Below are 27,130 nucleotides of genomic sequence, written 5' to 3' on the forward strand. Positions count from 1 at the left end.
CGGCGCAGATCCGAAAGACTATCTCGAGTTTATCGTCGGGGAGACGAGTAGTCTTGGCGAGCGTTAGTTTAGAACGTACCGAGCCTTTTTCTTTTATCGTTCTCCTGTGCGCGAATGATCCAGTAGATCTTATTTTCCGAAAGGAATTATAGTGGTTATAACATCCTTCCAAATTTCCTGGCTCGATCATCATACTCGTCTAAAATTAAACAGGTTAGTTCTTTTTTCTTATTTCTTTATATTAAATAACTTGCAAAAGTTATCTCGCGAATCTTAATCTAGAAATGAAGAATGCTTAAAAGAGGTCGTCTTCGCTTTTCCATCTAGTCGAATTAAAGTGTCCGTAACGAAAGATCACTCGGATTCATCCTCGTCTTCTTCTCCCGTTTTGCAGAGGTTAATCGGACCGGAAATATTTATATTTGTTAACCACGGAGAAATGCAAATAAACGAAAGCGACACGGTGTGGTCAGAAAATGGGGGCGAGATTTTCTTTTTGATATGAACGCTTGTCCTATATCCAGCGCACGTTTGATCAATCAAATATGCATTAGTTATCAATGATATTGATAAAAAGAAGGACGCTAAATTAATAGGTAAATTAGTTTCATTTCTATTCATTTCTAGTGATACCAATTTGACATTAACCATAAGTATTAAATCACGGGATATTTAGATGCATAGAAGAACGCGTGCAACGCTACGTGCTTTATGGTTCGGAGAAGGTCAAGTTTTAATTTTTTCCTATAGTACCTTGCGTTTACGGAAAACTATAGGTAATATAACACAACGGACAATGTAATATAACGGCAAAACTTTTTGAACAAATATATTTTTTGTATATAACTGTTACAGTAATTAACGACACGCAATAGCTTTTTTTACTATTCAAAAAAGCAGGTACAATTGCACGCAACGAAAATGTACCTTGTAATCCTACAATGTTTCGATATTTTTATTATATAATATGTCGACGTTATACACACTTAGCGAAAACTAGGTAATATATCAATATTTTATAGAAATAAAATAAACGCGAACAATGAGTTTGTATCGACAAATCGATACTACTCGAGCAAATTGCTAATCTTTACTTCTTGAAACATATAAGATAATACATATATGTATCTCGTTAACGATGTTCTAAATACATTTATGATGAGAGAGTTAGCAACAGTTATAGACTACTATGCGATGTAGCGACCAAACGACGGAGAGACAAAGAGAAAAAGAGAAAAATTCAGATGGAGATGAAGAAACTAACAGACGAATATACTCTTAAGAGCAAAATTTAATGAAGACTCGATAGCCATATGTACAAAACGTTTCACCGTGAAGATTACTGACATCGATCGAGTAGTCCTACTCGATGACAAGAGATCGATCATAAATCGAGACGTTGAAAGTTGCTACTACTACTATTAATGCTAATAATAATTTCTTCTTTCTCGAATGTAAAAAATATGAATGAGATTGTTCGCGAAACGTTCGTTAACCTTCTTCGTTGATTAACTTTCACTCGTTCTATTTAATTCAAGGTCTCCTATAAAAGCACCTTACTTCATTTTTGTATATAACATATATAAATATAAACCTTTTAAATTCGTATCTATATATATATATATATATACGAGGAATATAAAACATATTTGCGGAAAAGAAAATTTTGCTGGGACACCCTGTATAAAGGTATAAAGATCACTGATTGTAAGATCATATATCTACAATTGTATATGTATAATATACGTATGTGTCTATCTTTGTTGAGAAAGCGTTAATAGTGAATATAAAGTGCGATAATTATCTCCTTTCAAGGGAAAAACTTAATACCTCGATGAGTATCGTAAGATTCATGGCTTCCGTTATTCGTGAGTTCTATCATTAATTAAATATGCTTCTTGTCTTGAAACTTGAATCGTCTTTAAATCTATAAGTCCAGCCAATCGTTTATTCTTTTTTATTGACTTTAAGAAACTTGTCCATCAATTTTTGATTAAGTATCTTACATATGTCAGGTTATTAATTGTTCTACTCATATATTTTAGCATTTTAAATTTACACGATACTCTGAATTTATAAAACTAAAATGATTGATTTCCAAGCAAAATGTCATACTAGATATTTTATGTATCGTCGACTTCTATGACAGTATACACTATGACATTTGAAATAGTCGAAACATCGATAAAACAAATCAAATATCATAATTCTATCATAATTCAGTAATCATTTTTTGTACTAATATTTTTGTATTATCGCAACATATTTGCGCAACACATTTGTATAGCATATCGCGTAGATATTATATACTTACATATGTTATACTAGATTAAAGTCCAGTCACAGTGTCCACATGACGATGCATCGCATTCCTTCGGAGTTGATCTAATTCCGTTGAATCATAGTCCGTCGTTTAGATTTTCTTCTTCTTACGTTAGTCCCGCTTGTTTTTCTCATCGAATTCCTTCTCGTGACGTTTTAATCGAATTTAGAAGTATATACCTAACAATCGTGTGCATGCTTTTACAAGAAGAATCCGTTAGAAAGAGTTATCACGCGTACGATAACCTAAGACATTTACGGCATTAAATTTTCACGTTTTCTCGGGGTTTATTCATTTTCTATCATAAGACAGGTAACGTACGTAGAGAGATACTTCTAGGTACCTCTGTACCGTACTTTTAGTTACGCGTATACCCTATCGATACCGATGAGTCTTCATATTCCAAACTTTCTTCAACAGTCGTGACTAACATTTTTTCATTTACGTCATTTACAATTCTTATAAATTGTCTTTTGTCGATAAATAACTAACAGATGTTTATGCTCGAGTTAAGAGTACACAATTGCATTTACTATTTTTGAATTGTAATATTTGAAAAATGTAATATTTTTCATTAATCCTTATTTTTTCCTTCTTCTTTATAAATATTATAAATAGCGTAGAGTTTGCGTATCTCGCAGACTTTCGTTTTATTCATCTTCCTTTCGTCTCGCTATCTAACATGCGCTCACGTGTTCACTTTCGCTTCTCGCTTCTCGCAAGAATCCACCAATGTGCTCGTTAGCTCGACTGCATAATTATGATAATAGTGAATATACAGTAGGATGTATTTAAGGATGTATTAAAAAAAAGACTCATTCGCGTGTAATTTTATACCGTTGAAAGAAAAGTGAGTTTTTTTTTTCAATATCTATCATAATAACAATGAAAATATGAAAATAAAAAGAAACATTTAGATCTAGTTTTTGTATAGGAGCAATCATTCAGATATTTTCATTAATTAAATATTCATTCGGTGTGTTGTTGATCGAGATAACGAGTCCTTGCTGTATATTGCATAATAAATAAGATCGAAAGGCGGTTGTCGTAATTATACGCGCGTGCCTGCGTCCAGGTCTACCTACCCTGTATCTATTCTAGCTACACACGTTATACTTTGCCTCTTATTATTGATAATCGTACCGTGACGCTTCAATTATCGCCTTCCGTCTTCATCTTTCCCTCTATCCCTCTTTTTTTCTAAAGTATAATATTATTATTCTTCTCTATTCTTTTATACTATTTTAGTTTTCAGGCATTAATTTCGAAAATTAGATGATGAATATTAATGCTCAATACGAAATTTTGTCTTCTTCTTATACATATTGCGTAGTTGAGAATACTTCGAGTAGGACGTTCGTTTAATATCGATGATTTGACAGAACGTCGAGAAAGAGAAAAAGAGGAAGAAAGATTTTTTATCGAAAACATTTCCAATTCCAGCAGGATTCGCTCAACGTAGGGACGTAAATAATAGTCCAGATGGCGGATAAGTCTTGCTAAGTACAACTATACGATATAACCTGAAGCTCGTTATGACATAAAACGTCTATGGGATAGTTAGAAGTGGATAGCAGGTGCTTTAGCTACCTTTGCAATCATTTTCATACGAAAGGTAGAACCATGACTAATAACGTTCTTTGAATGTGCATCTTACGTCTATGTGTAACATTACTTTATCATTTACCAATATTTTTTTCATACTTGCTACTTAAAATAAGACACCTTATTCGTACATCTTTTTCTAAAGATTGGAATCATTTTTGTAACTGCGCGCGCGTGTTCTTTTCATCAAATATTTATTATCCCTTGTAACGCAACTGCTAAATTGCTATGTAAGAGATGTGTGAATCTTTATCATACGTATTAATATGATTTTTTTTCTTTCTTCTTTAATTAAAATATCGCGAAAATTATCATTTAAAAAAACACTGTTTATAATAACACGGACAATGTATGGGTACTGCTGCGTAAATTAAATTCCGCTGCAACTCTTCCCATAGGGTTAAACAAAAGTCGTTAGATCAAAACATTACGAAAAGAAGATACTCGGAGTTATGCTTCGAAAATTACACTTCAATCAAATCAAAGAAAATAATGTGTAATATTTAATAGTTTTAGATACACGTACGCAGGAAGTGTCATGCTTGCCTGGGCAAAGTATAAATATTAATTAACGAATCATCAAACTAGATCGCGAAGAAATATTCAACGAAAGAACAGTCTTACGTATTACGCTTTGATGAATTTACTCTCTTGCGAACTGAACAAAATTCAAAACCATAATAATATAACTTGTATCTTTATTTCATTTCGTTGCCATGAAACAATTATTTTATTTTTAAGATTTATGCAAAAAAAATGTGAAGCGAGTAAAAAATTCGTGGCAATAATTAATTCAATAATTTCATAAAAATCGACAAAATTATTTGGAACTCTCTCTCTCTCTCTCTCTCTCTCTCTTTTTTCTTTCATTCCCTTTCTCTTTCTCATTTGTTATCGGTCATTCCGATATCTTATCTCCGTAATATAATTGCTTCTTGCTTAAATCGAAATACACATTTATTCATCAATCACATCGAGAAAAGAATTTCTTCGAGGGTTTCTTAATACTTTTAAAGATTGGAAGACTAAAAGAAAAAGAATGTAAAAGATGATGGGAAATTAGGCAATGAAATACGATAGAATAACCACTATCGTTCTTTCTACTAGGTATTTACTTTCTTATAACGACTTTTTTTATTCCTTAGAAGCAAGCTTTCGATCGTATAAGAACAGTTTTTTGTTATCTCGATCAAACGTTAAATGAATTCTTCAATTTTCTAATTTGTCGTTATTCGGTAACAAATCTTTCGTAATAAAACAAATTAGAGAATTTTTATAAGATCACAGGAGACATCCTCGGGTTAACTTTGATCGTAGAAATGATAATAACAATAGTAACGAAAACGTTTAAATTCATGTTCTCGTATTAAAATGAAACTCGTTCTTAGAACAATTTAATGCTGAACCGATTTGCCTACTGAACGAGAATGATCTACTTCGTTAAAAAAATAAAAATCAATTCGTTGGATCGAAAGTACAGAGTAAAGCGGTAAAATCTTGCAAGACCGGTAGTACCCCTAATAATTTCTAGCGATTAAAGCTGACCTTTATTGAAACGCATCAAGGTCACGACTATCCAGTTCGTATAACGAGTTCATCGACTCCAAAAGAAAAAAGAACAATCTTCTCTGATGCATAGTAATTTGGTTCAAAGGTGCGCATTCGAATCGAAACTCGTAATAAAATGCAGATTAAAAATGATCGTTGAAATTTTTCCGGGTATAGAATTATCGGATATGGTCATGGTTGAACCGACGCGAGATGCATTTCTATATCTAAGTTTACAAATGAAAATAAGCTTTTAAATATGTATACAAAATGACGTATGTTAGTCTTATTATGCAGAGTAGACCATTCTACATTTTCTCATTTTCAAAGTCAACTTTACGGAATGAACGTTCTGCTTTCTAAGGACATTCTATTCAAAGAAAACTTATCATTCTAATACAATAGTTATAATTTAGTAAAGTGATATTGTTTTAGTAGAAAATATATTGTTCGCGTTAATTTGCAAAAGACGACCATTCCGATAGTACTATAGACGGGCTGGAATTAATAAAGATTTCACGCTTGGCTGCGAAACTTGCTTCTACTCTCTCACTCTCTCTTTTTCCGTCTTTCGTCTCTTTCATTAGCACAAAAAGGAAGAGGAAAGAATGGAAGCGAGAAGCGAGTCATGTAGCAGCCTGTAAATCTTAACACTCGTAAAACTCGAAACGACGGGGACCTAGAACGACACTGGACGCATCTTAATTCGACTTTCGCGAACCAAACAACACTCTCTCCCTCTTTATCTCTTTTTCGGCGTTTTTTAATTAACGGTAAATAAAGTCATCTTTTCCGTGTAGTTTCCGCATGTTTTCGATTGAATAATTTGATAAAATTTTATTCCTTCGAGTCTGAAGTGTCATAATATTTATTTACAAAATTACTTACTCTTTTTTTTACGATCATTATCCTTATATGGATATTTGTAAAGAGGGTATTTTTAGAAACATACGTAAGAAACATAAGATCATTAGATGTATTCCCTAAGGATGCGTACGTGACTACACCCCAATAAAAAGTACTCGTGTCTTTCTTTTATATAAATCTAGCGGAGGGATGGTCGTTGAATTCCACCACGATCTTTGTATCGGTGCTTGGCTCGATAGAAGGTAATGGACTCTTTCCGTAAGGATCGTAAATATCGTAAATATCGTGGTCGGACTTACGAAACGCAATGTACGGAATCGTTTCAAATCTTTCAGCCAAACGCCCAAAACTTCAAGAACTTAATACGGAAGATTTTTCTAATGATCATAAAACTGACGAATAACCATGAAATTCGAATGTGTATGACAAAATGAGAGGAACATTTAATAAAAAATAAAATATTCAAGAATTTATACAACTTTTTAAGATCTGTCGAAAGATTCTTAACACGTCAAGTATTTTGTATATTTTATGTTTTGCGAGTTAATTAGAGAAATCATTTTGTGACCAATCTCTTAGACAATAAATACTCATTTTCTTCGATCATCGAAATAGTTGGATTAGAGTGTAATGTTGTTGTTTTTATTAAATACAATTGTTTAGAATTAACTGTTTAAATATACATTCAATATCGTAAAGTCTCTCGTGATATGTCAGATATGTCTCTTTTTCGCGAGCTAACGAAGAAGATAGTTACGTATTTATTTAATTATTGCGATAGCTGAATTAGAATCAAGCGTGGTGGTTTTAATATTATACAATTGTTTATGGCCTGCTATTTATATATGATTTTAAGTTCATTTAATAGGATAGTTAGGAATATTTTTTACTACCATCAAAATTTAGCGAACAAAAAATAAGATAACTTTAGAAATATAGTCAATGGCCTAACCACGTTGAAATGCTAGTTTCCATGAAATCATTAAAGTCAAGCAACGATGGGTACGGTTAGTAAAATGATCCGTTGGAAAAAACAAAAGACAGAAAGCATGTCCTGTTAATTCGAAAAAGGCGTTAAAGACGCGAATTTTGATTAACTCGACGAAGAGTTAACTTTTTCATATATTTCATATATACAATCTAAAATTTCACGTTTGTGAATTTTTGCAAAACTTGCAATTCCATAATAAAAGATATTGCAAAGACATATTTTGAAGCTTACATACATATTATTTTATATATAACAAGCACTCTTTGAAAATATGCACGCAAATTCTGGTACGATAACTGGTCATCTTTCGGATTCCATCCAAGAGCCATTAACAAACAGCAGGGACGTAATAACAATTCCTCGAAAGTATCATGTTTAAAAAAAAAAAATTGATCGGGAGAGTAAAGTACCTTCGAAAACTCGTCTTCGCGCATATATTTTTCTCTCTTTCTCACATTTATTGAGAATTTACCGAAATTTTTCTTATCTTTCTTCTTCCATTTCCTTTTACGCCTCCTCTACTAACATACTCTTCCGTTCTCCTTCCTCTTTCTATACATTCATATTTTTATTAATATCGCAACAACTTTCTGTGATTGTAGCTGTTTTATACGTATCCCTTTTTTATAATTTCGTTTATGACACGGCACCCATCAAATAATCTTACAAAAAGCGGCATCTTTTATCTTATCTCTTTCTTTTCTACATCTTACTTTATTTTTTTGTTCTTTTACTTTCATTTCAATGAATATTGTTCCCAACAGTGCGAGTTTTGACACCTTAGCAAGTAAAAGAAATAAAAAATCGTCTTTTCAATAGAGTCTTGTTTATGTATACTCTTTTATAATATAGGTATAAGAATTAATTAGGTTCCTTGATATTAATTTTATTCTACCAAATCGCATAATAACAGATGTATGATTATTTTATAAATAAATAAGATACTAAATTTGTTAAGAAGGCACACCGAATTACTACATCCGATATCTAATTTTAAAAGAAGGACAAATTTATATTGGTACAAGTAAGATTCAAAAGTCTGTTTCTTCATTTCTCTTTCAGAAATTTTCTTCTTCTTTTATTAATAATATAATTATCAAATGTAATAAATAAAATTATAGAGACGACTTTCAAATCTCGTACAAAAATGACTTTGAGAAAAGATATGCATCTTGGGATAGCATTTTTGTCATATAAAATGACAAAATATTTATATATATATATGTATATATATATAATATAAAACTTGATCCGAAATTATATTTGCAAATGAAATATTTGCTCGTCCAAAATCTTATAATATCTAGTACCAATTTTGAATTAAAGAAAAAAAAATCGTACGCGTGTATAAAAAAGCAATTTAACAAATTATCTCGAATAATAATCGTAAATGCCATTGAACCGTTCCGGCTGATCAGAGAAATGATATATAGAGTTGTCGATAGAGGTAATAAAAAATGGAAGGACGTAGCAATGATTATTGAACCAAGAAAGTTATCCGTATATATACGTGCATAAATAATTCGAATAATTCAGCTTGAAAGGTAATGTTTGCGAATGGAAATGAATCGCATAAAACTACTTTTTCGATTATTTGATTCATTGAATTTCGTATTTTGTTTCTCTTTTTTTTTTTAGTTCATTTCGAGAAATTATGTACGTTCGAAGAATATTACGAGAAGAAATAACTCTATATGAATCATCTTATTATGAATACTTACTTATTTTCAGAAGCTCTGTAAATTAAAACTTTCGAAAATATTAATGTAGATAACGTTTCAAAAAACACGTAAGATCGATTGACTAAGAGTTGAATGAACTAAAGACAAGACCCTTCACAGTTTCCAAAATATACACCAGTATAATAAGATTTTATTATTTGTGAGAAAATTACTAAATAGAATTAAATTAATTAAAAAGTAATTAAAAAGAACAAAAAATAAGACAAGAAAGTATTCATTGTTATAAAGAAGCATTTCTCAAATATAATAGAAATTTTTAACAAAATTTTTGTCAGCATTTCTTCATTTCGCTCGTTGCGAGAAATTTTCTCGTTAACTCAAACAAAGTGGTTTTCCAACAATCATACAGCTTACGAGCCTTTCATTATGATGTAAGGTTTATTATCATATTAATAACTGTTATTATTAAGTCGCGTACTTGTACGACCACAGCAGTTATTTCAAATTCATTCTAATCGTTCTAATCATAAGTATTCGTATACTTTTGTGGTTTTACGAAGTATAAACTTATGCTTTACCGTTTCTTTCTTTTACACGCACAATTTAAATATAGATATAGCAAAAAGGTAAACATGCATTATTCGCAAAAACTCATGTATTTGTAAATAATGAATTAATTAATTATTCAAATATCGATAGTATCGGAGATCGAAACGCGTATAAATTGATTCTTTTATTTGTTATCGTTGAATTATTGTTTTTTTTTTTTTTTTTTTCATTTATTTTATATAGATAATAATAAAAAGGAAAAAACATAAAGATGTATTTTATAAATAACTTGTAATAAACTTGACAGAAATGCGTTCTCATAATATTCCCATAGTAATGCGTTGAAAATCATGCGAAACGTTCGGCAAACAGCCGTGTAATAACCATTACGAATCGACAACATTTATTTTCGTTTTTACAAACAACGTAAAGTTTATAAAAACAAATTATTTTATATCTTTGAAAGAAATAAGAAAAGTTAATAATAAATATCGCGATAACATTTAATTAACTTTATTTACTTTATTTACATTATTAATTTACAGTGTAACGATACAATATAATAATAATATAATATTAAATAATATTTTGTAATATAAATGTAAAAAATAAAAGAAAATGTGTTTGGTCACTCTTCGATGTTAAAACACTTATGCAATTAGGATCATTACGCTAAACACATAGTTCCGTTCGAAGAGCAAAAAGAAGATTTTTTGTTGTCTATATAGACACCGTTTTATAGCCCGTTTTTATCTCGCGAACGGACTCGTAAGAATGTATCGCGGTAATACGGCTCGTGCCGTGACTCCGATGCCATCGTCCGATTGATGAGGATCTTCCTCTTCCTTCTATACATTTTACATTTTTTTTCTCTAACCATCAAATTCTATGTATATCTCGTATATCGTCTAATCGACAAAATTCTATTTTTTCATAGAAAATGAATAATTGGAACAATTGTTTATAAAATATAATAACACGGATGATTGAAATGAAGCAACGTGGGTACGGTTTTTGGATAGGTGTGAGGAACTCCTGTCTAAGGGAAAGTAAAATGACAAGAATAGTACGCACGTGCGGATAAACTTGTAGAAAAGAATTTATAAAGTAAATTATCAATCTCTGACGCGAGTAAATAGATAATTACCGTTGGAAATGACTCGTTCTAACGAAGAGAAAAGTAATTGGACACGAAGTTCCGAGTTTTACTTGGAAATGACATAAAATGGTGACGCCAAGAAAATGATTAGCGAAAGGTGTCTTCGTTAGAATTTCGCACACGTTCTAGCCGTTTAACTCTCGAACAATAAGAAGCAACTCGAATTACCTCTCGCTCCCTCCCCTGCCTTTCTTCTTGCTAAACCTCAAGCTTGTCATGAAACGACGACGACGACGACGACGACGACGACAGGAATAATTGAAGGAAATTTATTAAACTAACGACGCGACTCGTGCCGTCTTCCTTGAGTTCCGTTTCCAAATGAATTATGAAAAATGAAACAAAATGATTTCGATCGTTAACGAAACGAAACCGTTTAATCGTAGCTAAGAAACAAAAAGGTATGTATTATATACAATATAGTATTGTAGATAGAATTGAAAGATTTCCAAGGACGATGATCGAGCGTGTCGGAAGCTTAGGCACGACGAGGAATATAATACAAGCGCTTAGGGCATCCGAGTTATTCGTAATCCTCCTGACGACCAGTGAGCATACTACCTTCAGGTTCGCTCAACTGTGCGCAACTGCGCACACCTGCGCGCAACTGCGCTTAGATATACTTAGATATGCACTTGGCCTATGTTCAACTGTAATTCTCGATGGTATGTATCCTTTCTATTTCGAATTGGTCATCTTCTCTTCCTCCGTCATTAGCTATTAAGTTGATAGAGTTTTAATATAAACGCTAGGCCTGTGTACTTCGTTTCATTATGCGAACATATACGCGTTCGTCTAGAATACAATTATTATACTATTATAGTACAAGCAACTGTACTGGTATGTTAAAAACTATTTAGAATTCCGCTTCGTTTTTGAAAATTCAAAATTATCCTTCGCGAACAATTGAGATTACGTTTCATTCGAAGATAGTTCGAATTCTGTAGATTTTTCTTTCTCATGGGTATTAGAAACGAAACCAATGAATCGGACGCAGAGTTGGATTTCGTTAAACCGACTTGAAAAGATCCGTTATCTCTGTCTTTAAGATTTATTTCGATGGATGATTCGTATATTTTCAATTATTCTTTGTGACAAATATATATTTACACATATATGTATAGACGTACTTAGGTATCTATATATGCAAAGTATATGGTATTGGGCAGGATGAAATTGAGCGCGAAAGATGAATGAACTCGAGACACGAGAAACGATTTTATTCAAAGCGTAGCCCTCTTCTCGTGTCTTTTTGCTTTCTAATTATTACCTGACATTTTTCTACTCGCCAATGTACGCACAAATATATACTTGCCTATACTCTCATATAATTAATATAATAATTTCATTCGAATATCTCTAGCATAATAGTCACATTTTTAATCTACACTTTAGTATATATAAGTATATTAACATTAAGAATAATATATAATAAAAATATAATAATATTATATCTATATATATATAATGATAATAATAAATATATTGACGTAGAGTATATGTATATTTTATGTATTTTAAGATATAATAAATGAGATATTCGCGGTCTAAAAATAAATAATAAAAAATGATAAAAAAGGATAAAAAATCAAGCAAAAGTAGATATTTTTTGTCAGTGTATAGATGGCATACAAACAGACCATCCGTTTATTGAGCAAACCGTTCGTTCTTCGAGTCATATACATACAAGACGTCTCTCTCGAGCATACTTGACTGTCGAACTTAACGCGAGTCTCTCCCTTCGCGTTTACCTATACTTTTTGTTTTTTTATAATATAAGAGAAAGAGAGAGAAAGGAAACTCTTTACCTTCCTCGATTTTTCTTCAAACTTTCCTTAGACGATGAAATCTAACGAGACGATAATTATTCGACTCTTTTCTTATACGTTTTATTTATTCTTTTTACGTTTGTATTTTTTTATTTGAATTTCGTTCATTTGAATTTGAGTTGACTATCGTTGCATGCTTAACGGTCACGCTTAATCGAGTATAGGTTTGGTGGAGATTGATCGAAAAATTTGAAAAAAAGAAATCGATTTTTGTTCATCGACTTATCATGATAATCGCAGAGGAATGATGCAAGTTCGGAAACGATGAGAATTCACGTCGTCGAGTGGAACTTTAATCAAACGAATTATCGTTACCATCCCGATAATGATGACTATTAACCAGTGGCTATTAATCAACCGATTTCCAAGACGTATCGTGTAATTTGTAAGTTTAAACAGTAGCTTTCGAATTTCTTTTATAAACGAAGATTCTTACTCTTTATATCAAAATATAATTTTGTTTTCTTTAAAATCTATATTAATATAAAGAATAAATAGCTATGAACGTCTGGCTAATTAATTCGTTAGGTGTCATTTTGGTTCATATATGTTACATTATTTTGCGATTGGACACGCCCAGTAAGTAATTTGAAAACCACCAACTAACTATCTTAAAAATAGAAGAATAAAATACAAATGAAAAAAAAGGTCTAAGGGAAGTAACTAAAGATTAAGAAATAAAGAAAAAAGGAAAAAAGGAAAAAAGGGGTATGAGTTCATTGGCATCGATTTCGGACGAACGATAATGATCGGTCGATTTTGCATGTGCAACCGTTAAATATCATGTTTGAGCTCATTTACATACTTATGCTTCGCGGCTCGTTCTTGCACTTGAGCTTAATCTCCAATGTGCAATGCGTATTCCAACCATACTCATTATAATTTACCGATATCTTCGCAAAATTCGCCTCTTTAATTTTATATTTGCGATTGCGATTTTTCGATTGCGAGAGAGGAGAGTACTCTCCTTCTCTCTGTCTAAATCTATCTTTTCCTATTTGATCGGGGCAAAATATAGTCTTTTTTTTTTTAAGTAGGAAGTCTCTTGAATGGATATAACGGTCTAACGGTGAGCGTATTGTTCTACTACGTCGTAGGATAAATCTGTCAAACTTTTTTTCGATACTCGAAACATCGTGTCAAGTATAAAAAAATACAAATATTCATAGCTTTCTTTTGTATCTCATTTTTAAAGATATTAAATGATCTTTTAAGTTGCGTATAACAATGTTCGATTGAATGCACGAAAAAATAATGAAACTTGGTAACTGTAAACCGAGGAAAAAAAAGTTTGAAATTCCAGCACTTTCCAGGACCACCCTTAAGGCGATCGTAATTCTTCACTTTTATGAACTATTATAATGTTAATATATTATCAATTAAATCTGATGTCCTAATGGTCGTCCTTATGGACCATACTTTAGGTCGATTTAAAGATAAGATCGAGAGAAACTTGCGCGAGTATGTTGTTATGTCATTTCGAGGATTATTAAGATATTGTCATTTTGGTTTCTCCCCTTCTTGACGGGAAATAACAAAAAGAAAGAATAAAAAAAGCATTATTCAAGTAGTTTTCTTGACACGCAGACCCTTTGCCTTTCCTCCATCCTTTTATTCCGACTGTGAATGGCAGGCAAGTGTTTTTGCGGTATCTTGTAATTTGACTTTTCAAACGGGAAGTGAAAGAGAAAAAAGAAGAAAAAGAAGAAGAAAGAAAGCAGAGTTCTCTTCCCTCTCTACCGTCTTATTTTATTTTTTACGAGAAGAGAGCGTTGATGATATCACTTGGAAGAGGAACGAGCTTAAAAATGGTACGTGTTGTTGGATGATAACGAGACACTCTTCTCGTCGGAACAACTCTCTTAGCGTATGAAAATTATTTATCCTCCTTCTGACACACGATTTATCAATGTTTCTTTTAGTAATAGGTATAGAAATCCAAGTCCAAATAATAACCATTAATATAATAATGTAACAATTATATTATAATTATTATTTGAATTTTTTTCGAAGCAAAGGAATGCATAAATTTATTAGCGAAAAAAAAGACAAATATATATGAAGCTGAACGCGTTGCAATTAAACAGCCGTAGGCATGTTCCGGACTTATAAATTTTCGCGAATACGTTGACAGATTTATTGCACGAGATCTTGTCATATTTTTTATATCCTACTTCTCTCTTCTCCTATTTTCATATTTATAATTTCAAAATGATACATTATAATAATATACGGGCCATCCGAAAAGTTGCTTTTCCCAAGTGAATTTGATAAATTTGCGCGAGTTCTTAGAACGACCAACGTCGAGCGCGAATTTAGGGATCATATCGATCCCCCCCCCCGAATCTTGCCGATCACCAATTGGCAAGAGTGATGATTAATCGACTCATTCTCGACGTCGAAAGGTGAATCCAAAGGTGAATCGATAAGAAGAAAGTGTTCAAGAGTTTGAACACGCGCTCGACCGATAATTAGCAGAGTATCGGAATCTCTCTTAAGAGTAATTCGATGAAAGAAGGAAAGAAAAATAAGGACATAGAGACGCAAGTTTGTCTTCCGTGACTTGTTTTACCGGTTACGGTCTACCTACAAGGAAGGCACATCTTTCGAATTCCTTTATCCAAATTTATTTCTTCTTCTTACCTAATACGATTCTTTGTAAAATCACTCCCCCCTCCCCCAATTGTCTTCGAATACATTTTTATCGTAAATTTACGTTCGATCATCGTTCAAATCTATCGCGAGGAACAATTTATTTATAATAAATAATTTACATTTTGATTACAAACGGATGTCGCAAAGTAGAAATAAATAAATTAACGAGTGTCATATTCGGTCGGGTGGTCGAGTAAAATACGGTGGCTGTATAGATAAGAAACGTCAGAAAAATGGACACCTCTTTTACGAGAAAGAATGTGAAGTGCTACGTAATCGAAAGAGACAATTTTCAGGTTTATCGATCGTTTAAGAAATCTTCGTATACGTGTGCCATCGGTCTCGGTCTCTTTCTCTCTCTCTCTCTCTCTCTCTCTCGGATGTTTAATTGGAAGCCTTCGGTATTCTCGCCGTAACAAATTTATGTTCTTTTTTTATCTTCTTCTTACTAAAGACTTAAAGACTTTTCGTCCGCATTTCTGTTCATTTTTCTTTTGATTATTTATGAATTTATTTGTATAGACAAGTAAATAGTTAGTATTCTCTTTCTTTATGGTTTTTCTAGAATGCAGGGAGTAAAATGCGTCTCCTAGCGCTCGTTCTAGCGAGCCTTTTTGATCTTCTGCGTTTTGCTCATGGCCTGGAATTTATGGTTACCAGACATTCCAATGGAGACATCTTTACGTTCGAAGGTAACCATAAAACGATAAACTTTATATTAATTATTATTATTATTAAATAACACTGTTTTAATATAAATATATATTTGGATTGTTATATTTATTATATCTATAATTTGTTCACATTTATCTCACTCGATAAAACAATAATTTTCTATTGGTAAGTTTATTTCTTGGTAGGTACGTGTACAGAAACTTGTACAGTGCTCAGCAGCGGAACCTCCAGATCTTTATCCAGCAATCCTTCGACGTTAACTCTTTCGCCATTCAACACTTCCTGTTCCTGTCAATGCAACGACAGTTTACCGATTTTCCGGGAAGATTTACAAATTTGCGTAAACGATATCCATGGTAAGTACGAATTATTTAATTAAACCAAAATATCAAGATTTGAAATATACGATGAAATATGAAAATAAAATATTTCCATGATTACATTTGATCAACATAAATCTTCGATTTTGCAACATCAATTTGCATTATTGATAGATGGCAATCGTGTTATCGTAACCAAAAGTTACGTGTATATATAGATTTAACTGTCTTATTACCAAAAAGATATTCAATGTTGGTTCATAAATAAATGATTTATTACATGGAACGTCGTACCCGAAGATCTCTTACTCGTGCGTTGACTTTTTTGCTTTTACACGAGCATGTACACGCGAGAGATGAATTTCAAAAGCCCTCTCCTCGCAAGTAAGTATCGCGCGACACATAGCGTTTTGATAATGATACCTTCTCGCTCAACGAAATAGCCAACAAAAAGTTCGGTTCATTGATGTTCGTAAACATGCGTTAAGCGCTCGAATTCCAACAAAAAAAATCATTTTCAAATTTATAACAGGTCCTGTCAGGGTAATATGGTAACATCATTTTCATAAATTATTATCGTAACTAAAATTATATAATATTACAGAAATATCAGAGTGAAAAAAGTAAAGATACAAAATTCATTTTTTATTCGATGCAATGTGAAAACTCGTCATGACTACATCCTGAAAGTGTATGCATAAAGGAAGAACAACCTGTAACCTACTAATTTGGACAAATTGTACGGCAAGATAAGGAGAGAGAGACAGAGAGAGAGAGGAACAATTTAACGGCGATCCGAATTACGCGTACCGCCAAAGAAAGCAATAATATTCAAGTAACCCTTTCATCTTCCTTATGCATATAACAACCTTAAGTCTTAAAAAGAAGTTTCATTTCTTTCCCTTCGAATATTGCACTCTCATCAAACATGATTGAATACGTATGTTTAGGTCTAATTTGATATCACCTTTTTATTATACTTACATTTAAATGTTGTTACAATAGTTGACATAGAAAAATTGCATTATATTCGTAGATGCAGGGCTTTAGAGTGGAAAGGAAGGAAAAGGAATTGTTGGACCGACGCGAACTCATCCCCTTACCTCTCTTCGCATTTTTCGTCCTCTTTTCGTCCTCTTTTCGTTTCCGTATGTACCGTTTTCAATCGAAGCGCGTCATTGAAAATGATTGCTCCAACTGTTCGAGCAAAACAAGCAACAACAATTGCATCGTCTTCTTTCTCGAAACGCCTTCTGGCCATATTCCGACTCGATACGATCGTCGAATCTTCCTTTGAATGCCGTGACATTTGCATACAAAGGATGCAACGCGAGAGAGAGAGAGAGCTATACAAGTTCATCCTTTTTCATTTTGATGCCCAAGGTCCGAGTCAAGGTTTAGATCATTTTTGTAATTTTCCCTTCCAACTCGATAAAATGAAAATGGATTATGTCGTGCGACGTTTTAAAGGAACGAGTAACGTAACGATCTCGTGCATGTTTCGATCCTATCGGCGAACATTTCTTAATAAGGTATATAAATAAAAACTTTACGATCGATGTACGAAAAGGCTAAGTTAAAAAATGACTATCATCATGAGCGAGAACCACGCATGAATTTGCCTTTTAAAAGACTATCGCTTCCGCGAAATATACGCGTTTAATCTCGCCTCGTTAGCTCGTAAATATGTTTTACGTATCTCCTTCGAGAATTAACAAAAGTTGACAATAAGTATTCATTAAATTAAAAGCAAATTCATTATTATATTATTTTCAAACTCTGTATTTAATATAATTATTATATTTATTATTATATATATCGAGCGCACATTTGTTGAAAAATAAGGAGGTAGAATCGACCATTAAGATAATTTCATTTCTCGACTCTTAATGATTGATGCAAATTTGTGAAAACATTTACATTATGTAAGTATATATACTATACACTTAACATTCATTAAGATAATTTTGGTATTTTTTGTCCAATTTCAATTACAAATCACTTTACTCTATAATTATAATTATTTTAATTGACAAAATGATCGAAAACAAGTGAAAAGATTTTATCATTGAGTCGTTCTTCTTCGAGGTAGTCGTATTTTTCAACTAACATAAAGAACGTTCGATTAACGGTAATATCGAAATTAATTCAAAGAGAAGGTATCGATATTATTCGGCATATTATATATTGTTCATCTTTCTTCTTTGAGGTTGATTCAACTAATTGGACACTGATTTACAATTAGAGATGCTCCAGGATGGGTTGATATTGAAACCGAACGGTAATATTGATGCGATGGGGCGTCTTCGTAACGTAGAATTAGGATGGGAGGTACCTTTTTCACCTTATACTTTTCGACATCCAAATAATTAATGTAATGCGATATACTTAAACCCTCGTTATATTTCTCGCGAGCCAGAGAAAAAGATACATATTTCCAATGTTCGTTTCCCGATAAATCGATCTTATATTCATTTGCACTTAATATTTTCTATCGAATTATTTCACGTTCGCAACATTATAAGACAAATGATTAAATAACTCGCTACTTCGGTTTCTCTTCATTTCGATTGATTGCGTACATATTTAAAAACAAACTTACCAATCACTTACGATTTTTTCTTCTTTTGAATAATTTGTCACGCAAAACAGTTATGCGGTATATTTGTAAGATCTCGTATAAGATGATAATCGAGTGTTTTCGCGATAGAATATTGAGAGTGTAGAATGTTAACTGTATCTTTGGAAGCACGCATCGAGACCAAGCAAATCTTCCGAACCATAATCGAGCACGAACGCAACCCGTTGCCAGACTAAGGGTGAATACTTGGCGATCCAATCACTGACCTCATAGCTGATCTTACATCAGGACTGTAGCCATCAATTTATAATTTCTTCGCTTGCCCGACCAATCTTACGTTATACGACTCGAGCGTAAGTTAAATTTAAACGATCGACAACTTATTGTCATCTGACTCGTTCTTTTAAAAAAAGAAAGATGGACATCTTAGAGAAACTGTCAAGAAGGAATATTTAAACGAAAATCCCAATAATACATCCAAAATATTATCGATCACCTTGAATACAAAATAAATGAAGGATTTATTAGAAATTTCGTCCCTCGTTAAAATAATAATGGATATATCATTTTATCGATTTCAATTATGTTTACACTTCAAACGAATATTAATCGTCAAAATACAAATGTTGCGTAAAAGTATCACGTTTAAGATTCAAAACTACTGTAATTGTCTTTCGCTTTAGACAGGAATTGCTCCAGTAATGACATAATTCTGTAACATCTCTATTTCTGAGTGATATACCTGTATATGTAGATATATACATATACGAGTGTGGGACTTAATTTCAAGCTATCTAACAGTTAGCTACTTATGTACGAACGTGCCACCTGACTCGCGTAAATATTTCTTTCTCCGTCAAAACTACGTGTTTCTATCGTGAGAAAAGGATTTATCGTATGGCTTTATAAAGATTCCAATTTATAAAGATATTCGTTGAAAGACAGCCGACCAATTGAATTTTAATTCTAACCTTTTAAATATATGAAGGATATTAGAATTTGGGAAATTTATCTAAATTCGTCATTTCAAGGTCGGCGACGTAATCGACTGTGTTCGATTCATCTTTTTACCTTAAATTAATGTTTTCGAGAGAAAAAATAAAGAAAATCAACGCATCTAAGTATTTCAAATATAGTCGTATCAAAGTTAAGTTATTGTAATTTTATTCAAAGTTGCTCATAAATTTCATCATAAATTTCATCATAAATTCCATCCGCTTATAATAAATGAAACTGTAACTATCAATTAAAAATTGACCCGTAAAATAAGTTTTTCAAAGACGTTTCCGCATAATAGATGATCGAAGTGTGCCGATAGGGTGTTTTGCTTGATAGATCATAGCGTTAAGGTATTTTGTTATGCGTCAATTCACCGAATAATATTGTCTATATACATGTATATCGTGAGAACGCGTTCGAGATCTTATTTTCTTTAATTTTTTTCTCGAAATAATATTTTGTCTTTATTTTTAATAAATTATACCGTTCTCTCGGTAATATCTAATCAAGATCAAAAATATTAGAATAAAATGAAGCATCGCTACGAATGCGCTACGAATGTTAGATAATTCGATTAAATGATAACTCTCTCTCCCTCTCTCTCTCTCTCATTTTCCAATGGGTATGCAATAATAGTAAAGAAAAACTGCAGTCGAGTTAACGGTTCGGGAGAAATTTGAAAAAAATTGATCGCAACGGGTAAAAAAGAAAAGAAAGAGAGATAAATAACTTTGTTAATTACAGTGTAAGTAATTAATTATCATAATGTAAAAATGTCTGGGCAAGTTTCTATAGAGTCGTCGTCGCGTCGTCAAAGAACATACGAGATATATGTACGTATGAAAGTACCTCGAGGATCTTGCAATTACAGAAGAGTACAAAAAGATAGAAGAAAATGAAACAACTTGAAATTAAGTGCAATCTTCTACAGATTGAAACCTTTTTAATTATTTCGCACAGCACGGAAAAGTACATTTTAAAATTAATTACAAATTCATTTTGTTTCATTATACAAAATGTACTTTTGTCGTGTCTAGTATTTACTTATCATTAGTAGAAGGAAAAAGAAGGAAAAAGATCTTTTGAGATTATTCCATATAAGTTTTTCGTTAAATTTACATTTAAATTGACATCTAATTTTGACTGAATATTTACAGTTATCAACGAGGACTTTGGTAAAGAGCGAATAAAAGAGAGAAATACAAAGAGAAAGAAAGAAAGAAGAGATGGTAGGATAAGTCGGGTTAGCTTGCGGTACTTAAAGGTGACTTACTTACAAGCTCGACTCTCTCCGATCGATTATTTGCCATTATCAAAAAGATCCTAATGCGATCTTGGGATCCTATCCGCATAGGGTGTTTCATAAATATTTCACGAAGTACATATTTAGTACTTAGTTTCCAATTTATAGATGATTCGAGAAAATACTCTCCGAGTGCCTTTTTTATTTGATTTAATTCCTCCTCGCTATTTTTCAACGTTGATTGGCTATACGCTAGACGGACAATGAGAGTACTTTGGAATGTAGGAAGGAAGATTTATAGCTTTCGAGTGATAGATAAATTGCTTGGATTTACATTATCCGATCGAATAGCAAATAATTCTGCAAACAATTCATTGTAACTTTACGTTAGAAGTGGTAAATGTATAAAATGAAAACTATTTTATCCGATGAAAGTATCTTCGTCGCTGTTATCTTAGAATAATCAATATTGTCAGCGTTACTTTAATTCGAGGTAATGATAAAATACGCGAAATGATAAGAGATAAGAGAGATGTAAATAAAATATATTTAGATTAAATCGAATCGTACGTTTTTAGTATAGCAGGGTATTAAGATGAAAATGCGAGTCGCGTTTACCGATATGATCCTTTATTGAGCGGTCGCATAAAGTCCGAGACGGAAATTTTTGCCGTTTCTCGCGAAGCGGTACGCTCAACGACCAGGTAGATAGGTACACAGAATACAAATTATTTATTCGTCGAATGGTCGAAGTAAGTTTCTACGTGCCAAGCAGGATTTACCGCTTTACCAAACAGGATTCAGCAGGATTCGTGGCAGTTAACGTTAATACGAATCATTAATATCGATAAATGATTCCGTCCCAAACTATACGGTAATATATAGACAAATGTTTTATGCATATTCGAAGTTACTAAATTGGGACAAAATTCCATCGCGTTAAACGTTATTAATCCTATTAATAATAAGGAAAAAAAAGGTCAAACAGATGGAATAGGATTTAATCGAAATCTCATTTCTCAGCACGAGCTCGTGTCGCGCGTATGCTAATCGACTAGGGCCATATCCACTTTGTGACTTTCTAGGCTCACGATGAACGATCCATGTAAGGAAATCGGATAACTGTCGAGTGATAAACGATTGGCGAACTTGGTCCGACGAAAAGAGTCATTTGAAGTTCTCTCGGTTGACCTTGCGACCTTAAAGATCGCGTTGCCATTCGACCCTGACACAGCGACGGAAACTGGAAGCTATCTCTTTTATATACGTATATACGTATATCTATCTTCTCTCTATACGTAAATGATAGATCGTGTCGCTTGTCGCGAGATATCGATAATTAATGACGACCGGTTGCAATGATATACCCCGATGAAGGAAAATTCGACCTACTAAAATCAAACGAATCGAATAATTGCTTGTACGATGAAATTTCAGAATGCAGTGTTGCTGGTTTTCTTAGTAATTCGGGTCTAATCGAGCGAGTGCCATACGTTTTTCTACCCCAGCGTGGTCAAATTATTTATCCGCATGCTGAAATTCGTTTCAAAGGTACATCCACGCGATTTTGTCGATATTAATGTCAATATAATTACGTCATTTCGTAATTTCGTTTCTCTTGATAACAGATGTAACTACTCCTGTTTGTGGAATAACAGGAGCGAGACAATTAGGAAAATCGGGATGGTCGGAACTGAGAAATCTATCAAATACGGAACCACCATTCAGATTGTTTCGCGACGAAGGGAGAACTTTTCTTCAGGTTGGTTTAATATATATATATATTATTATCGTCGTATTTTCTATATTATTTTATTAATATTAAGAATCATTACACAGTGGATCGGTGAAAGCGGATTAAGAGATGCCGCGGAAGGTCGAGTAGTAATCGCCAACCTTATATGCAGAGATGCATCACCGCGAGAAAACAATACTGCTGCTGGCGTCTTTGCACCTTGCGTTGCATTTAGAGTCGCTGGATCGCCATCGAGAAGCAGTTCGTATTTTAAACTTCCTTATCGAAATAATTTATCGAATTTTTATTTTTTTCCCAAAAATCTATTCTCTCTCATTTTCTCCCTCTTTTCATTTATTCAGACGTTCGAGAAATAATATTTTCATCGACTTCTCAAGTTTCTCAAGGACTCTCGGCTACCGAATACGCTGCCATTGGTCTTTCCTCTGTCATTCTAGCTATCATATACGTAGCTAGCGTATCGTTATATCTTCATAGCAGAAGAGGAAAGAGAAAATCGATCGAAGAACCGGAACTTCCGTTACCTGGTCCAAGGGAAGGTGTTGCTAGTAGCATTATTAGCGGTGGTTTCATCAAAAACAATCCACTGTTAATCGCATCGAGGCATTTGGAAAATGATACTAACAGTGTTTTGACCGAGAACGAATTAGGAGACGAATTGGTTCAGAGCGATGAAGAACAAAATTGTGAACATGTTCGTATAGAGAAATAACGCATACAATAATAGACGCAAATGAGTAATAATGAAATTAATTTTGTATCGATATGTGGCATTGAATTTGTAGAGCCAGTTTACTTCTGCAATCATTCACCCGCGCTATGTATATCTAGACCATTCGGAAACTGTATTTGGATCTGGTTCAATGCTTGGAGAGAGATTACCCGAGGAGGATGTTAGAATAGTTGAAACAGTAGATAGTTCTCATCAGCAAGAAGTACCGGTACTTCCGGGTACTCAACGAAGAAAATTATACTTCAATCCTGCGTACTTCGATAGGCAATTGTTACTGGTAAGTTTTTTCGAGCTTTTAACATTTTTCATTGAATCAATCGAACGATTCTAATATTAGATTTTTGTAGTCTCCACCTCCAGCAGCAATAGAATTTCTTCTCAAAATTCGCGAAGTTATTTCTATCGCGAAACATAAGATGGCTGCTAAAAAATTTGTTCCTACTCTCGTTGGTAAGATTTTCATCGGTATTTTTTACTTTAGAACTTTCTTAACATCCTGTATATATATATATTTCTTTTATAATAGGTATTCCGGAGGAAGAAAGTGACGCGGAACGTAGTAATTCAACTAACAAACAGAAGCAACTAGAAGAACAACGGGAAAAATCGATTTCGAGTTCGTCCCAAAATGTGCCGACGAAATCGACGAAATCGACAAAGTCGGCAAAATCGTTGAGATGCACGGGCTGTCCGGGTTGTGCAAACTCTTATAAAAATTTAGCGATATTTCCAAGAAACGATCAGCCTAGTCCAGGTGAAAGTAAAGTTCGAGCTTGGTTGGAAGACGTTAAACCAAATCGATTGCAATGGCTGGAAAAGATCGAACGAGAACAAAAGAATTGTCACAACGATAAGAAAACTTTCGTCGAAAATTTCGAATACGTGAAAGAATTAGCAAAATGCGATTTCCTAGAATTTCACAAAGAAACGAGAAAATGTTCGTTCTCTTGGCAAGACGATTCATCGATCTTTAGAATTTCGAGAAACGTTCATCAGCCAATTGCTAGGAGTGAAATTATAGAAAACGACGATCGTTATAGCGTCTTCTCCAAAAGATCGACAAAATCTATGTTCGAAAACTCGAGTTACATTCAGCAATGTAATAGTAATAAAGAAAATAATTTCATTGCCGAAGATATAGTTAACGAGAAGGTAAGAAAAGCTATAGAAAATTCCTTTATCAAACAAATGGAAGAAAATGCTGCGATCGAAAAGAAAGAAAAAATTGACAAAGTCAACGACAATAAAGTATCTAAAAAAGATGTAGAAAGAGATTTTCATAAGAAAGATAATAATGCTAATGAAAGAATAACTAAATCCAAAGGTGGACTTCCAGATATGATAAACGAATTGCCAGCTACGAAAAATACAACGAAACGGATAATGGATGCTGTGATTCGTGAGATGGTAGACGCTAAAGTATTGGAACATTATTCGAAGTCGGTAAAGATGAACGATTACGAAGTCGATAGTTTGGAACGTTTGAAATATAATAGGAAATCGTCTACCTCGCCGGAATCTATAGATCAATCGAGTCCAACTCTATCAACGGCTCTTCCTTTGGACGAGGAATTGACGATACAGAATGCAGTAATCAATGGTCAAACTGGTGAATCTGTACTTTCCAAATTGAAAAAGAACGTGTTGGAAAAAAATTATTACAATGCTTTGCCAGAATTAATCGTGCAAAAATCAGAAGTCTATTCCTTAGTGAGCGAAGTTTACGTGAACGATGGATACGTAAGTCCGGCTGGTAGCGACGATTCTGGTCCGGATATACAATACGAACCAGAAAATCCTGGACATTTGACGATCAAGGTACAAGACTCACCGGATAATTATGTCAAACAAGATGAATCCGAATACGAGCCGGATACTTTGGATAGGAAACCAATGAAATTAAAGATTAATGATGAGATAAGTACGGAGAAGGAAACGATCAACGAAATCTTTATGGATTCTTTGGAAAGACCAGCACAGATATTACTAAAAAGTAAAGGTAGTTTTCGTAGCGACGATAATCTCGAGCAAAATGATTACGATCCTTTAGAAAGACGGGGCTACGGTAGTCTTCGGGAAATATACGAAGCTAAATTAAGATCGAATTTGAAGGAATCTAGTTTCTTAGGCAGTAGTCATTCTCTAAACGACGATACCAGTGATAGTTTATCATGGAAGAAAAAGAAATACTTAACACCCGAAAAGAGACAAGCTAAAAGACAAAGACAAGCAAATTTCAATCAACCGGATGTTGTACCATTACCACCAACCGAAAATATATATCAATCTCCAAAAGCACCAATACCCGTAGAAGGAGCAATAAAACAACAAACGGTCCTTTCTTCGTCTGCATTGTCGTCAAAAAACGGGTTATGGGACAGGAATAGTGTCGAAGCGGTTGACCCTACGGCCAGCAACGGCTCTCCTGTCCAAAGCGATGGCTACGAAGTAGGGTATAATAACGATCAATATTATCATCGTAGGAATCTTCAAAAAGCTTCAACTTCTTTATTGGATCTGGAGTATCTTAATAACGATAAATGTTCACGGTTTCAAGAACATTTATATGCTGCTACTTCTTTCGAAGATTGTCAGATTGATTCGGAACGTGACAGATCGGTGAAAATAATTTTAGATAAAAAATCATCTTCAGGACCTACGAAAATTGAAGATAATGGATACCTTAGTAGTACCGACAGTAATAGTTCGCGAAAACAATTATTGAAATCAGAAGTTAGCAGTGTCTCTGAAACGGATGAAACTGAATCTGTTTGCGATGGAGCTAGCGAAAGTGGAGCCGAGAGTATCGGTACGGATAGTGTTTTCTTTGGAAATTTACAAAGAATTTCCGAAGCCACCAATTCAGGTGTTCAATTCAAAACAAAGGACTCTCATTGTCGATCTTTCGATCATAGAATTTATGAAAGAACGAATTTTAATCTTAGCGATAGCGAAACCGAAAGTTTTGTTACCGTTTTGCTACCTAATTCTAATTTAACAAGTTGAATCCTTTTTCTCCACAATATATATTAATAGATTGATATTAAGTAAATTTCATATTTTCACGAAAATGTCTGGTACTTTTTTAGACATGGCCGGAAGTGCAATAAATAGTTGATATTTAGATTCTACGAAATCAAATTCAATGAATTAATTTATAAAGGATTTATAAAGTTTATATATATATATATATATACATTTATGTTAGATTTTTAAAATATGCAGTATATAAATATTAGTATCTTATTTCAAATGAGTAATCTTAAATTAGAATGATTTAATTTATAATGAGTTCTTTGTACGAGTCATAGTTTATTATTAATTTAAGAAAAATTATAATATTAAATGACAAAAAGTTAAATTTTCAGTTGTTATAGTTGCCATATACATATATCGTATATTTTATCTTCTCGAAAATTTTATATAAAGTTGAATAATAATTTAGTTAACAATCTTTTTCTTTTTTTATTGTTTGATAATTTATCACTGTTATAAATTATAATTTATTCTTATAATTCATTACTATATTTATAAATATTTATTTTTAAGTATTTATGAAAACACACGAATTTTTTATAATATTGTATATTATTTATCATTTAATATACAAGAAAT

The 27,130-nt window shown here is 32.9% G+C and overlaps 1 protein-coding gene across 1 annotated transcript; it reads left to right on the plus strand.

Annotated features, from left to right (window-relative positions):
* The first annotated feature begins 28 nt into the window (after positions 1–28).
* Positions 29–26,734, plus strand: LOC122525727. The gene is made up of 10 exons (XM_043648657.1): positions 29–213; positions 15,774–15,900; positions 16,069–16,239; positions 22,464–22,577; positions 22,655–22,788; positions 22,866–23,022; positions 23,124–23,476; positions 23,568–23,792; positions 23,863–23,965; positions 24,042–26,734. The coding sequence occupies exons 2-10, from the start codon at positions 15,789–15,791 to the stop codon at positions 26,519–26,521; spliced, it is 3,849 nt and encodes a 1,282-aa protein (XP_043504592.1). The 5' UTR covers positions 29–213; positions 15,774–15,788; the 3' UTR covers positions 26,522–26,734.
* The last annotated feature ends 396 nt before the right edge of the window (positions 26,735–27,130 follow it).

Source organism: Polistes fuscatus, unplaced genomic scaffold (genome assembly GCF_010416935.1).
Source record: "Polistes fuscatus isolate 324 unplaced genomic scaffold, CU_Pfus_HIC Scaffold10, whole genome shotgun sequence".
NCBI lineage: Eukaryota > Metazoa > Arthropoda > Insecta > Hymenoptera > Vespidae > Polistes > Polistes fuscatus.

Coding starts and splice junctions, on each gene's coding strand:
- LOC122525727 (XM_043648657.1), top strand. CDS start 15,789: ATGCGTCTCCTAGCGCTCGTTCTAGCGAGCCTTTTTGATCTTCTGCGT. Junction 22,789..22,865: donor AAGGGAGAACTTTTCTTCAG/GTTGGTTTAATA, acceptor ATCATTACACAG/TGGATCGGTGAAAGCGGATT. Junction 23,966..24,041: donor ATTTGTTCCTACTCTCGTTG/GTAAGATTTTCA, acceptor CTTTTATAATAG/GTATTCCGGAGGAAGAAAGT.